The 14,877-nt window shown below is 38.4% G+C and overlaps 1 protein-coding gene and 1 long non-coding RNA gene across 4 annotated transcripts; one reads left to right on the top strand and one right to left on the bottom strand.

Moving 5' to 3' along the window:
* Positions 1–639: 639 nt before the first annotated feature.
* LOC107846099 (aspartic proteinase 36-like) lies at positions 640–7,355 on the bottom strand. 3 transcript variants are annotated; one of them, XM_047399248.1, is made up of 8 exons: positions 6,182–7,355; positions 4,530–4,839; positions 2,780–2,896; positions 2,620–2,693; positions 2,419–2,512; positions 2,201–2,267; positions 1,025–1,096; positions 640–921 (listed from the first exon to the last, which is right to left on the bottom strand). In XM_047399248.1, exons 3-8 carry the CDS (start codon positions 2,843–2,845, stop codon positions 791–793), a joined length of 504 nt encoding a protein of 167 aa, XP_047255204.1. In that variant the 5' UTR covers positions 2,846–2,896; positions 4,530–4,839; positions 6,182–7,355; the 3' UTR covers positions 640–790. The 3 variants fall into 3 exon arrangements, with proteins under 3 accessions (XP_047255204.1, XP_047255202.1, XP_047255203.1); XM_047399246.1 differs by having other exon boundaries at positions 2,780–3,021; XM_047399247.1 differs by lacking the exon at positions 6,182–7,355 and having other exon boundaries at positions 2,780–3,021; positions 4,530–6,151.
* Positions 7,356–12,717: 5,362 nt separating this feature from the next.
* LOC107848708 lies at positions 12,718–14,629 on the top strand. Its single transcript, XR_007047040.1, has 2 exons — positions 12,718–12,967; positions 14,304–14,629. It is a non-coding gene; the product is annotated as an uncharacterized LOC107848708 (long non-coding RNA).
* The last annotated feature ends 248 nt before the right edge of the window (positions 14,630–14,877 follow it).

A 14,877-nucleotide genomic window follows, 5' to 3' on the forward strand; every position in this document is an offset into this window, starting at 1 on the left:
CTTTTGGCTAATTAACAATTACTTGAATAGGATTTCCATTGCCTAAGAAATTATTAATGTTTCGGGATTCATTCGGAATTCGGTATATGCAAATGAACTATGTAACCACACTAAATTCGACGTTTACTATGACGAACTCGGGTTTTTCATCCGAGGTCGTTTCGATCAAATGTGAGTCCACACCCAAATTTTCAATTTTCCAACTTTTCGATCAATAGGTCAAAATGAGCCCGGTGCATTGGGTCCCGAACCTAAGATCTACCTAGCCTAAAATTGATATTTCGGAGCTGCTGGCGCAGTTGGAATTTGCATTCGAGGTCGTTTCATTGAAGTTTTTGCTCGGTGGCCCTTTGAAACCAACAAAGACTTGACAACAGGGAATTGTTTCTAAATCGCAAAGTTAAGAGGAATATATGTGCTCTTTTCCCTTCATAGGCAAGACACTAAACATGACTTTGCTCCCCTTTTTACATTCACAACACGCAATAACTTAGCATGTCGTCTAACGTTTATGTAAAATTCTCAGTAGACCGCGGTCTAAAAGATTCATAAGTTGCAAAACAAATAAAAAGAGGATCATTTACTAAATAGTTCTCTCACAATACAAGACAAATACTTTGACATCAGCCAAACACATAATTGGGCAGTGTTTAACAAAATTTTCATTCAAAATCAAATGCAACTATGGAGAATAATGTTATACCCAAGTGTTCAGAATCTACTTTACAAAGGAAGTAATCACTACATGAATCTACAATAAGTGGAACTAGGAAATTGCCTTAAGAGGCTACTAATGTAAAAGAAAACACCTAGAAACAGCAACACTATAGTTTATTACAAGAACAAGTAGTAAGTGCCAAACACTAATGCTGGCAACACAGGCGTTGCTCGTGGTAGCTGAAACCTTGACGGACTGAGAACCTGATATTTAAACAGATAAGGAACATGACTTAGCTTAACACGACAACTGACTAAAGGTATACATTAATTTACCAGAGAGTGTAGGGATAACTATATGACTTACAATTGTAACTGGCCCATCCAATCTGTTGTCTAGCCAGATCATAAATAACAATCTTGTCCTTAAGAACCATGTCTGCACAGAAATATGAAAATATGAATCGACAAAAAAGAAGACAAGAGGTTACTTTTAGGCTTTGCTGATGATCTGCTACTTTTATGCAGGGGTGATTCAAAATCTATTACTGCATTACAGGAGAGATTCGAAAGACATTCAGCTGCGTCATCTGATTGCTAACGTACAGAAAAGTTATATCTATTTTGGGGGAACTTACCACCAGTACAGCAACAAATACTCAATCTGTTGGGATATTCTTAGGGAGAAACTGGCTTTCGGGTATCTGGGGGTCCCTTTGTGTACAAAGAGGCTAACTGCTCTCCAATGTGAGTCACTTATAGAGAAAATGCTTGGGAAGATGACTTCGTTGACAGCAAGGTTCCTAACATATTCTGGAAGGACCAAATTGCTCAAAAGTGTACTGTTTTCAATAGAGACTTTTTGGGCTCAAGTGTTTATACTGCCAAAGAAAACCATCCAGTTCATTGATACTTCTTTGGTACTTGTGCAAGAATAAAGAGAAGTTATGGGTACAATGAGTCCATGCCTAACAATTTAAGGCCAAGAATTATAATGGAAAGGGCAGATTGTATATTAGAGCTGTGTATAAGAGACTACAGGGTGACTTTCCAAAAGTACAGTGGAGGAAACTCATATTTAAAACAAAGGAGCTTCTAAATGGCTGTATATAATGAGATTAGCAATCATAGGCAGGCTGTATATAAACTGATCTTCTTTGTGTGCTGTATATTATTATCCTGGCAGAGGGTTACCAGAGCTAATTTGGAGTGGACACAAGAACTAAAATGGGCTATGCAATATTGTAAAGGAAGTAGTAAGGGTGATGAGGTGTGTAGAAGCTGCTTCTATCACTCACTTGTGGGCTGAGAGAAATCCTATTATTTTTTCAGCAAGGAAGAACCCCGCAAGACATCATTGTATCAGATCATTCAGGAGGTTCTATTCAGGCTGAATCTAAGGTTTTTGCTGTGATAGTCTTTTAAAAGTAGAGGATATATACGAATCTCAACAACAGGTTTAGCTCAGTAACTCAGCGAGCAAGACATAGAGGTGCAGGGAAACACAAAAAAGAGTGCACTCGTTCAACTTAAAAGAGGTTACCTCTTAAAATTGTCAGTCCTCGGCCTGGAAATTTCTGAAAGCCCATGCACCAGACAGTTTCAGCACCCTACAGAAGCAAAAACTGTACTGAGTGCAATAGATTACTTTCAAAAAAACTAAATTGCGGGAGCTAAAAGAGTTACATAACTTTTGGCCACAGTGTGAAGTCATCTGTAAACTTAAGAATACATACACGAGTTTAAGAAAATTTGACTTACAATGGAAAATTGTTGTACAAGGTAGTCCTCACCCCTTAATAGCATTGCTGCACCACCAGTGAAGTTCAAACTCACCACGGGAAATATATCAACGCTGCACACACAAAAAAAGTACTAGTCAAAATTTCAGTGCAAAACTAAACTAAACCATCAGAAAGAAATGAGCGTGGAAGCTCCCAAGTTCAATTTTTTAAAGAAAACCTGGAGGTGGTTCGATAGAACTGGCTAGTCAGGCCATCAAAAGCGCACACATGCTGTGAAACAGCCTTAGTGATCTGCGGGAGAAAAAAGAATTGAGTTATAAGGGGAACCTCATGACAGTGCAAGCAAAGCACAAGATCAGTCGAATAGTATAACTTACAGCATTAACAAAAATATCATAAGCTTCTTCAGCAAGGTATCCCAGAGTCGTTCCAGAATCAACCATGGTTCCCCTGTATCTTGTTGTTTTAAATACTTGAGGATTGATTGTCAATGTCTGTCCATTGACAGCAATAGTCTCAAGATTCACCATGTAATGCGGCCCGGGCAACGAAAAAAGTGAGGATATTTATGAAAAAGCATAGGGGAAGGTGAAGGATATTTATCCACGTTCCATATTTACTGTGGGGGCAAAGAAAGGGAAAATCAAAGCTGTATTAGTATAGGCTTACACATTAAAGATTACCGTCTGATCACATTTTATTGGAAGCTTGATCAGTTCAAGAGTCCATACAGTAACAAAGGATATAAACTAATCAATAGCGAGGACTGCATATTTCAGCTTCCCTATTTGCATGATCGATCACTACTTGCTTGGGTTAGAGTATGCTATCCAAGTGCTGCTGGAGGCATGAACATTTTAGATGTGGCTACATGGAATAAGGCTGCAATTAGCAAGCTCTTATGGAACACCACAAAAGCTATTATGGGAATAGGGACTTGATGATGGATGTTCCCAACCAGGCCGCATGAATCATCCAAAGGATCCTCAAGGCTACAAAATACTTTGCTCAAGCTGGATATAGTGTTGAAGAAATCCTAACTATGCCTACCTTCTCAAGTAAGAAGTTTTATTTAAAGCTGAGACGGCATTTTCAGAAGGTGTCATGGAGAAGACTGGTATGCAACAATGAAGGCCTCCCTAGATGGATTTTTATGCTGAGATTGGCTGAACTTGGAATACTAAGTACCAGGGATCGTTTAGTCCAATGGGGTGTAACTACCAATCAGATTTGCCCTCTGTGTGAGAAGGAATCAGAAGGAAATATGAGTATCTTCTGAAATATGGCAGCAACTATTGAAGGAAAGCCCCAGCCCAATGGTTAGAGGAACTAAAATGGGCTGAACTACATGATAAAGGAAGAACACCAAAAGCTGAGGTCCACAAAATGATGTTGGATGCAGCAGTATACTATGTTTGGACGGAAAGGAATGCTCGAGTGTTTCAAAACAACAGACAGAGTCCTCAGGTTGTGTTCAAACTCATCATACAGGGCGTCCATGCTGGAGCTACTAAACAGGCTAGACTTGCAGTATGGTTGCAGGACTACAATTTTTATCCTAGCGGGAACTTAGTTTGTGTTGGTGTAGCTTAGGTACTGGCTACAATTTTGTGATGTTCAACAGTTGGTCTTTTTTCGATGCTATGTAATGTTCACTTCTGATAATGAGAATGGTTAGTTACCAAAAGAAGAACGTCACCATATCCCCACCTAAATGGTTAATCAGATAGTCTACTTCCCAGCATCAATTATTTAATTTTTACATCCCCGTTTTGTCTTTATTGATATGTTCTTACAAGATTTGACATGGCTTATTAAACTCCACTAGACACAAAAACAAGCACTTTTATACTAAGGGGACTTTTAGTAGTTCCGCCAGACAAACTGGGACAAAGTAATAAATCAAAGAGAAACTTCAACTGTGTAACTTTCGTTGCTTATTTTTCTGTCATCTTAGATGGAATTTTTCTGTTACTTTTATACCAAGTACCTTTGCTATGCCAATATTTGGCGCAAATCAGATGGCTATGCTAGAAGTTTTGGCAAAGTAAAATTGGAAACATTGTCACAAGCTATCAACAAAGAGAAATGAAGTCACACAAGCTCGCCAAGAAAGAGATAACTTACTGTGATGGGACAAGTGGAGTGTAAACCAAAGTTGGCTCCACAATTTGACCAAACACCAAAATGCCACCTCCACCATTGCTTCCTCTCAAGCAATGGGAGAAAACATGCGGGATCACTCCTTGGGCAGAAAGCTGTGCGATTACCGACACGCCATACTGCCCAAGTCCGAAAATCCCGTCAGCTGCGCTGCCAAGCATCGCTAGGTCACCCGTCTGTGATGTGCTACATCTGCGTCGCAAAATGGTTGTATAGCACATTCTTTCTACTTCTCAAAATTTGATTGTTGGCACATTTTTCTGTCAGTAGGATTCTGCATATTTAGATGGATGACGTCCATTGTTTGCCATGTCGATATGTTAGAGGATCAAGAGAAGAACAAAGTAGAATAAAAGAATAGTGCAATATAATGTACTAAAAATTTGAAAGAAATAAAAAATCTGTCAATTTATCTCAATTATGTGACATAAATCTGTCAACGGAAAATAAAACAGAAGTAACTACTGCAGGACAATTAAGTCACCACGAGCACATACCGTCAATATTCTAGGTGGTTTTATTATCGTGTCAGCTTTTTGCATCCATTGGTATAGCATCCACAATATTTACTTACACTAGAAGAGATACATATATAAGACTAAATAGAATACTTTGTCAAACTCGTCTAACTCGTGGGTAGCAATCAAGAAGCCTTCAATGTTGATAGTATTTTTTTTCTTGATCTCAACTTCAAATGCTTCACAGTCATTCTAACTCCAGTTTCTCTAGCTTTTCTTCCATCCCAATGAAGAATTCTCATATTCAGCCAAGCTCATAACTTCTAAAGGAAACATTTTACCTGTACCACCAAAGTCAATTTCATTTTCACCATATACATGTGTCTGTCCCAAGCGACTTCACTCTGAGGTACTGATATGGACTGTGTACACTTACCCTCCCTAAACCCCACTTTGTGGGAATATATCGTCTTTCCAAGTGAAGGCATAGAAAACTGTTAACTGTACAAACTGAGCGCATCCCTTCCCCTTGAGATCACACTTGTTCTCAAGAGCGAAATATGAAGTAGGAATTTGATAATTGAAGAATCCTAAATGTGCAGCAATGTGACAGTTCACAAGGTACATCATATGCTCTTTCGAAGCAGCTCTTGAGTAAACATCACAAATTCTACTGTTGATTGTGTTTGCACCAACTCCATTATGCTTCTCCTTTTCAGTAGCTGAAATCATATTCGAGGAGGAGATTACTAGGAATGCAAGAAGAGTCTGACTGCTCCAGCTTCTGTATCCTTCTTGTTTCTTGTTTTCACTAACTTGTCTTTGTTAGAGTTAACTTCTTCACTGTTTAAATAAGTTGCAGACACTTTTTCTCGCTTTCTATGAAAAGCCTCAAAAATTCACTCTTATCTTCCAGAGACCAATCTTCAAAAGCCTCTACATCACTCCCGAAATTTCTTCATACTTACAAAACTGCTAGACTCTAAGGTTGGTAAAACTAACCTTTAGCTAACTGATTAATAAACTTAACTAATTATGCTGACTAACTACAATATTCTGATATCATATTCCTACAACTGTACACTCAAACGACCAAGATTCCCCGTCTAGAAAAGAAAAAGAAATGTAAATTCGAAGGAATAATAACAAAATCCTAACCTGATCAATTCCACCAAGTGTTGGGCAACCTTTACAGGAGATACAACTAACCCACAGAACGTCGCTTCCAGTATCTATCTGTACGTGGAATTCCTTAGGAGGGGAACCCAACCGAATTCTTGTATAATAGATCCTGAAAAAGAAAAAATCATATCTTCAGCTAACATTCACTGTGATGATACATAACTTGTAAATAAATCATAAAACTGCTATAAAAGATGATTAACCTTTGCCACTAGATTAGTAAAGTAACAAACAACCAAGAAAGACAACGTAAATAAGAATGATAAGGCCTACCCATTTTCCAACATAAAAACTTCTGACAAAGAAAGTATACACTACTAACAAAATCATCAACGCAACAACTTTATTAGCTAAATTTCATAAAACATACCATCAATAGCAATTCTTGAACCTAAAATGACGTTATTATATCAATAATATGCAAATAAATAAACACACTCATGAACCATGTTCAGTGAGGGCCAAATTGGAGCTACCAGAATCTCAGGTTCGTTGTCAAAAGAAATCATAGAAGAAGGAAAATAGAACTCTGACTCAACACAATTTTGTGAAAATTCAGATGCTTGAGAAAGCATATCTGAAGACTTGTTTTCCCATAAAAAAACAGCTAGTGGTGAGGCTTCTCTGTCTTGTTCTAATAGAGTAGAAACAAGTAAAGTTCCTTCCATAGGAGCTGGACTTTCCCCCATTTGAGCCTCCATCGGAGATGACAAGATTGGTTAACCCGATATTACACAGATATCATCCCTTTGCCTCCGATTCTCTTCACCTGGAGGGAAGGGGAGAATTTAAATAGGTCATTAGGAGGAGCGGTGGTGTGACCACCGTATGCAGCAATATCATCACGTAGCATCTTGTGGACATGTTTTCTGCTTGCATTTCTTCCATGCACATCAAGGGCCGGCCAATGTTTCCCTGAGAAATTCAATTTCTCTCTTTTCTAATCGTTTAGAGAAGAACTCCGACCGCTGGTATGTATTATACCACTATAATAACCCCCATATCCTTCACCCAACTGTACACAGTTCCACAATATGCATGCAGTTGTCAAACAACTATCATTAGTTGTCCCGACAACTACTATTCAATTGTCAAACAACTTCTATAGTTGTCCCAATACCACTGATACAGTTTGAATTTCTTACCAAGAACTAAGCCACGCTAAACATAATTAAGAGGATATTTTCATCGATAATTTTGAAAATAGCGCTATACATGAGAGTGAATGGCACGTGCGAAAACGTGCCCTCAATCTAAGTTGCACTGTGCGGATGCCACACCTGTGCGAAAATGGACCTTTATGTTTTTGTGCCTAAGACTTAAATGAACCTTTATGTTTTTGTACCTAGGACTTACTTGTATGCACATATTATGTAAGTGCATTTAGTGGATTATTTTATGCATTCAGAAAATTCAGCCTTCTCCACATTGTACTATCTTTCCATTATAGTGAACCTCCTCTGCTTCTGCTCGTGGTTTTTCCCGCAAGGATTTCCACGTAAATCTATGTGTTGTTCTTGTTTTCTTTTGCTTGTGGTTTGCTTATTCTGTCCAAATTGGTATCAAAGCTTGGTTAATTGTTTTCTCGGGGATGGCAACCATGAAGCATCATATTCCGTTGTTGGATCGCAACACCAGATTTTTGTTATGGCAGGTTAAGATGCGGGTTGTGCTCGCGCAGATGGATTTGGATGATGCTCTATTAGGGTTTGATAAGATGCCCTCATCGTGGACGGACGAGGACAAACGACGTAAGGATCGGAAGGCTCTATCTCAGATCCATCTTCATTTATCCAATCAGATTCTACAGGATGTTTTGAAGGAGACCACTGCTGCTGCGTTGTGGTTGAAACTGGAATCTTTATGCATGACGAAAAGCATAACAAATAAGTTGCATCTCAAACAGCGACTTTATTCCCATCGTATGTCTGAGGGTGAGTCTTTGGAAGATCATCTATCTGTCTTTACAGAAATCGTTTCTGATTTAAGGACTCTGGAGGTTAAGTACGATGAGGAAGATTTAGGGTTATTTTTTTGTGTTCGCTGCCTGCATCATACACGACCTTTAGGGATACGATTTTATATAGTCATGATACCCTGACGATTGATAAAGTCTATGATGCATCTTGTGAATGGGTCGGACACTCAAGGAGATGGTCTCATTATTCGAGGAGGAAGGACTCGTGAGAGAAATTCTGGGGGTGATGACAGAAACCTGTAATTACTGCAAGAAGAAGGGCCATATTAAATTCGAGCGTTGGAAATTACAGAATAGAGAGAAAAGAAAAGCTCCAAAACCGAAGGAAAACCAACCAGAGAATTCCGGTGAAGCCAGTTTTGTGGAAGATGGCGTTAGTGATGGAGAACTCTTGGTAGTTTCTGATGGTAACTCCAAACCCAATGAGGATTGGATTCTTGATTCAGCTTGCACATTTCATATGTGTCGTAATCAGGATTGGTTTACAATATATGAAACAGTCTCTAAAGGTGCTGTGTTAATGGAAAATAACACATCTTGTAAAATAGCTGGTATTGGAACAATCAGGATCAAGATGTTTGATGGGGTTGTGAGGACACTTGGTGATGTGCGGTATGTCTCAGACCTGAAGAGAAATCTTATTTCCTTAAGTACCCTTGATTCGAACGGTTATAGGTACACTGGTAAAGGTGGAGTCCTGAAGGTTACTAAAGGTGCTCTTGTTGTGATGAAGGGAAAGAGAAAGTCTGCAAATTTATATGTCCTGCAAGGCTCTACTGTTACATGTGATGTAGCCGTTTCTACCTCCTCTCTATCAGAAAGTAATGTTGCTAAACTTTAACATATGCGCCTAGGGAATATGAGTGAAAACGGGATGGCTGAACTAAGCAGGAGAGGACTTCTTGATGGGCAGAGTATTACCAAATTAGAGTTCTGTGATCACCGCATTTTCGGCAAGAAGAAGAGAGTCTGATTCACTAAAAGGCATCCACTCAACTAAAGACACACTTGATTACATTCATTCTGATCTCTGAGGTCCTACTAGAGTACCTTCTAGAGGAGGCGCTAATTACTTATTGACTATTATTGATGACTATTCCAAAAAATTTTGGGTGTTCTTTCTGAAGCAAAAGAATGATGTGTTGCCTACTTTCAAGGAGTGGAAGACTATGATTGAAAAGAAGTCAGGGAAGCAGGTAAAACTCCTTCGAACCGATAATGATTTAGAGTTCTGTTCTAATAAATTTAATGCTTTGTGCAAGTCAGAAGGAATTGTGAGGCACTTGACAGTTCGTCATACTCTGCAGCAGAATGGTATAGTCGAATGAATGAATAGGACTATAATAGAGAGGGTGTGTTGTATACTCTCTAATGTTTGTTTACCGAAGTCTTTTGGGCCGAAGCTGCCTCCACAGCTTGCCTTCTTATTAACCACTCTCCCTCAGTCGTGATTGATAAAAAGACTCCACAAGAGGTATGGTCTGGTACTCCTGCTAGTTATTCTAATTTGAGGATATTTGGATGTCCTGCATATGCTCATGTTGATAATGGAAAGTTGGAACCTAGATCTGTCAACTGCTTATTTATGGGTTATAAGCCTGGTGTTAAAGGTTATAAACTTTGGTGTCCAGAAAGCAGAAAAATTATAATTAGCAGGGATGTTGTATTTGATGAAACTGTCATACTTCGGGCTCTCTCTGAATCTAGTGTTTCGCCTCCAGATGAGCTTAGTGACATGAATTAGCAAAAGTCAAGCACCCATGTTGAATTGCAGATTGGAGCAGAGTCTACACCAGTGCCTATTTCTCAGTCTAGCCAGGAGATACAAAATGGTACTATTTTTTCTTCTCCACCAGTGACGCCACAATATTATATTGCTAAAGACAGGCCTAGAAAAGATATTAGACCTCTTCAGAAATAAGTTGAAGCTGATTTGGTTGCTTATGCATTAAATGTAGCAAAAGGTATTGATTCTGGTAAAGAACCTTCTTCTTACTCAGAGGCAGTTAGTTATGATGATTCTGGACGATGGATGACTGCTATACAGGAGGAGATGGAATCACTTTATAAGAATGGCACATAGGATTTGGTGAGATTAACTAAAGATAAGAAAATTGTCTACTGCAAGTGGGTATTTAAAAAAGAAGAAACATCAGGAGTTGAAGATGCTAGATACAAAGCAAGACTAGTTGCTAAAGGCTACAGTCAGGTTCCAGGTATCGACTTCACAGATGTGTTTTCTTCAGTTGTAAAGCATAGTTCAATTCGAGCATTGTTTAGTATTGTGGCCATGCATAATCTTAAGCTTGAGCAGTTGGATATCAAAACTGCTTTCTTACATGGAGAACTTGAGAAGGACATCTATATGCAGCAACCAGAGGGTTTTGTAGTCTCAGGAAAGGAGGACTATGTATGCTTGCTGAAAAGTATCTTTATGGCTTAAAACATTCTCCCAGGCAGTGGTATAAGAGGTTTGACTCCTTTATGACCTCTCATATATTTTGGAGGAGTAGTTATGATAGTTGTGTTTACTTCAAGGAGGTAAGTGATGGTTCATTCGTGTATCTTCTCTTGTATATTGATGATATGTTGATTGCAGCAAAGGATATAAGAGAGATAATAAAAGTCAAAGCCCAGCTCAGCAAAGAGTTTGAGATGAAGGATATAGGAGCAGCAAAGAAGATTCTTGGCATGAAAATTATGAGAGATAAAGAGAAGTGTAAGTTATACTTGAGTCAGAAAAAGTATATTGAGAAAGTGCTTCACAGGTTCAATATGCAAAATGCCAAACCTGTAAGTAATCTATTGAAAGCTCACTTCAAACTTTCGGCCACTTTATCTCCAAAAACAGATGATGAGCGTGACTATATGTCTCGAGTTCTATACTCTAGTGCTGTTGGGTCTCTTATGTATGCAACGGTGTGTTTCCGACCAGATTTATCTTATGTCGTCAGTGCAGTTAGCAGATACATGGCAAATCCTAGCAAAGAACATTGGAAAGCAGTTCAGTGGATTTTCATCAGATACTTGCACGGATCTGCTGATGTTTGTTTGCAGTTTGGGCGAAATAGAGATGGAGTAATCGGGTATGTTAATTCTGATTTTGCAGGAGATCATGATAAAAGGAGGTCCCTTACAGGCCATGTTTTCACCATTGGTGGTTGTACTATCAGTTGGAAAGCTACTTCATAGACTACAGTTGCTTTGTCAACTACTGAGGCAGAGTACATGGCTATTACAGAGGCTTTCAAGGAAGCTATTTGGTTGAAGGGTCTATTTTTTGAACTTACCAAAGACTTACAGATTACTATAGTCTTTTGCAACAGTCAGAGTGTTATCTTCTTTACGAAAGGTCAGATGTTTCATTAAAGGACAAAGCACATCAATATTTGGTATCATTTTGTGCATGAAATTACTGCTCGTGGTGATATTATGGTAAGCAAGATTAGTACCCATGATAATCCAATTGATAAGATGACCAAGACATTACCAAGTGTCAAGTTTGAGCATTGCTTGGACTTGGTTGGTGTTAGTTGTTAAGATGTACCCCTAGAGGCTTTTGTGGAAGAGGTGGAGAGTTTGTCTTGAAATTGATTTGAGTTCTGAATTAGAATTCGTGTCAAGGTGGAGATTGTTAGAGTTGTGACCCGAATTATGTTGAGTGGGCCTTGAATGGACCTTTATGTTTTTGGGCCTAGGACTTATTTGTATGCACATGTTATATAAGTGCATTTAGTAGGTTATTTTGTGCATTCAGAAAATTCAACCTTCTCCACATTATACTCTCTTTCCATTATAGTGAAACCTCCTCTTCCTTTGCCCGTGGTTTTTTCCGCAAGGGTTTCCACGTAAATCTTTGTGTTGTTCTTGTTTTCTTTACCTTGTGGTTTGCTTATTCCATCCAAAACCCTAACACTAATGTTACACTATTTTTGGAGAATCCGACATGCATCCATTGACATTTTTGAAGAGTTTACAGACTCCAATTATATTTGGGTTCATTACATCCAGTGAGCAGGATTAGTAACTACTTACAATTGTTAATATAAAATTTTTTAGTTTCTACAAGAAGATATCTACACTACGAGTGAAACATCAATCATGCAACTACTTTATTAGCTAAATTTCATAAAAAATATCATCAACAACAGTTCTGTAACACCCCGTACCTTCGGGCTAGAATCTAGACTGTCGTTCCTATGCATATAAATCCGAACTACATGACTCCTTGTTAATATATATGTGATGATAAATCCTATGTTGTGGGAATACCTTTTAATATGAATTGAGGTCAGAAAAATCTCCTAACTCTATGACGAGTTGAAAACATTTCTACCGATTAAGTTTTAGTGGTTGTTTAAACTTGGATCAACTTCCATCAATCATAAATTCCCGTCTATATCGAATTACAGGTCCTACTATATATCAAATGAAAGGTCTTCGAAGTAGCTTTTCAACGATACCAATTTCGTCTAAATCCGATAGCCGAGCAAAAAGTTACAGCCATTTTCGTGTAAGAGGCAATAGTTGTGCGCTCCAACGCCCGCACCTAAACTTCAGCTGTTGCTTTCACGTTTTTAAGGGTTTTTTAGTCTTTTCAACCCTTAAGTCTGCCAACCAACAACTTAGAACCCTCAAGGGGCGTAATTTCTCTCCTAATTCAGTAAATCAACATCTCAAATCCTCTCAAATCAAACCCCAACACCCCCCTTCCCCCAAAAAAATAAATAAATTAAGAACTCATCCCTAAGGTCAAGATCTGCAAGACACGGAATAGGATTCAGGTTCTATCCTTCAAATTTTATAATCTAAGCTGTGTGGGTTTTTTCTAAACTACATGGGCATGGTGAAAACGTTTATAATTATGTTTTGAATGTTGAGAAATCATGAATTTGACAAAGGGGTTTTGAAATTTCATTTACAAGTTATGTATTATGAATCCTTTTTGATCTATTGTTTTGGTCTTGAGGCCTTCTCCTAAAGTTGATTTATAATTATGTATGGTTTTATATATATATATATATATATATGAACATGTTTGATGAGTTTGAATGATTGAATTGAGAGCATGAACTACTAAAAATTCCTCTCATGTTTACAAGCTCCTAGTTTTGTAATTTATGACTTATTCGAAGTGCATGGTTGAAAACATGATATAAATGTTTTGGTTATGGTTTATGACTTGATCATGACTTTGAATTGATGAGAGGGCATTTAACTTAGTGTTGAAGGTTAAAGAGGTTTATTAAAAAGGTTGAATGTTTTATCACAAATTTATGACCACCACGTGTTTGTTGAAATGCTTGCAAGAATGAACTTTACATAGTTTGCTAAATGTTTGAAGTATGAAATCTTCTTGAACTGATTCGAAGTATGGTGGTCCAAACTTTATGTTTCGAAAGAAGAGATTGTATATGATATTTGTATGGCTTAGAAATATGGCTTGCAAGTCTTGGGTGTGACAACACCAAAACAGATAAGGCGATAACAGAATTAGATCAGAACAAAAGTCAGATTTCGATTAGATTTTCAGAAAAAGAGTTTTGAAAGATGCATGATCAGAAAAGGTTAAAAATGGGCTTAAAAAGAGTTAGATGATTACCCGAAGGAAGTACGAGTTGAAAGACTCTATGCTAGAAACCGTAATTTACCGACGTGGGGTTATGGTACCATGCTTTGTGATCTTGTGTACCTTGATTCATGTCGTCCCAAATTAGGTCAATGGTTAGGAACCCTGCTTTGTGATCTTGTGCACTACCATGACATGTTGACTTGATTGGGGATTATGACACCTTGCTTTGTGATCTTGCATGTCCCCCCTTGCTGACACCCCAATCCTTGCGGCAAACTTGGATTGGAGGCTTGGCCGCCGAGTCAAGGGCGGATTCCATATAGCCCGTGGGATTGTAGAAATGTAGGGTGTACCATCTAACTCTAAAGTAATACAAAAATTAGACCTGCATTGAGAAACTTGCTTTAAGATTATTTGAAAATTGCCCATGTGCTTTAAATTATGTCATGCATACTGTTTTACAGATTTCTCTCATTTATGTTTTATAAAATTCATTATTTTGGATTGCACTGCGCACCAATACTTTGTACTGACCCCTTATATTTCAGGGTCTGAGGCTCAGCCCAGAGTTCCTGCTAAGCCGTAGAATCTGTCAGACAGAAGTGAGCAATTGGTGAGCCTTCTTTATTTCGGAAGGCCTTGTCTTTAGAACATTATTATGTTATTTTGGTATTAGGTCCGACTGGGGGCCTTGTCCCAGTTTTGCTCTAGACTTATGATTGATCTTGTAATGTTAGAGATTTCGCGGACGGGTGTCAGATATTGTTAGATGTTTTTGGGTTTCATTTTGTACTGTTCAGTTGAAGCTAGAAATGACCATGATTCCATTTGTATTATTTTCCACATTTTCCTTATTGTATATGAATATTGTGCATGATTATCAGGTATAGAAGGGCACCCGGGCCTTCATGGTTCGGGATACTCATCACGGTCAGGGCCTCGATTCGGGTCATGACAAACTTGGCATCAGAGCACGGTTCATGGTCCCAGGGTGTCTGCAAAATCGTGTCAAGCAGAGTCTTGCTTAAGGGTGTGTTGTGCACCACACTTATAATCAGGAGGCTGCCGGGCATTTAGGAGTTGTTTCTTATTCTTTCATACTCTAGTTCGTGCTGTAGAGTT

This window comes from Capsicum annuum, chromosome 11 (assembly GCF_002878395.1).
Source record: "Capsicum annuum cultivar UCD-10X-F1 chromosome 11, UCD10Xv1.1, whole genome shotgun sequence".
NCBI classification, from domain to species: domain Eukaryota; kingdom Viridiplantae; phylum Streptophyta; class Magnoliopsida; order Solanales; family Solanaceae; genus Capsicum; species Capsicum annuum.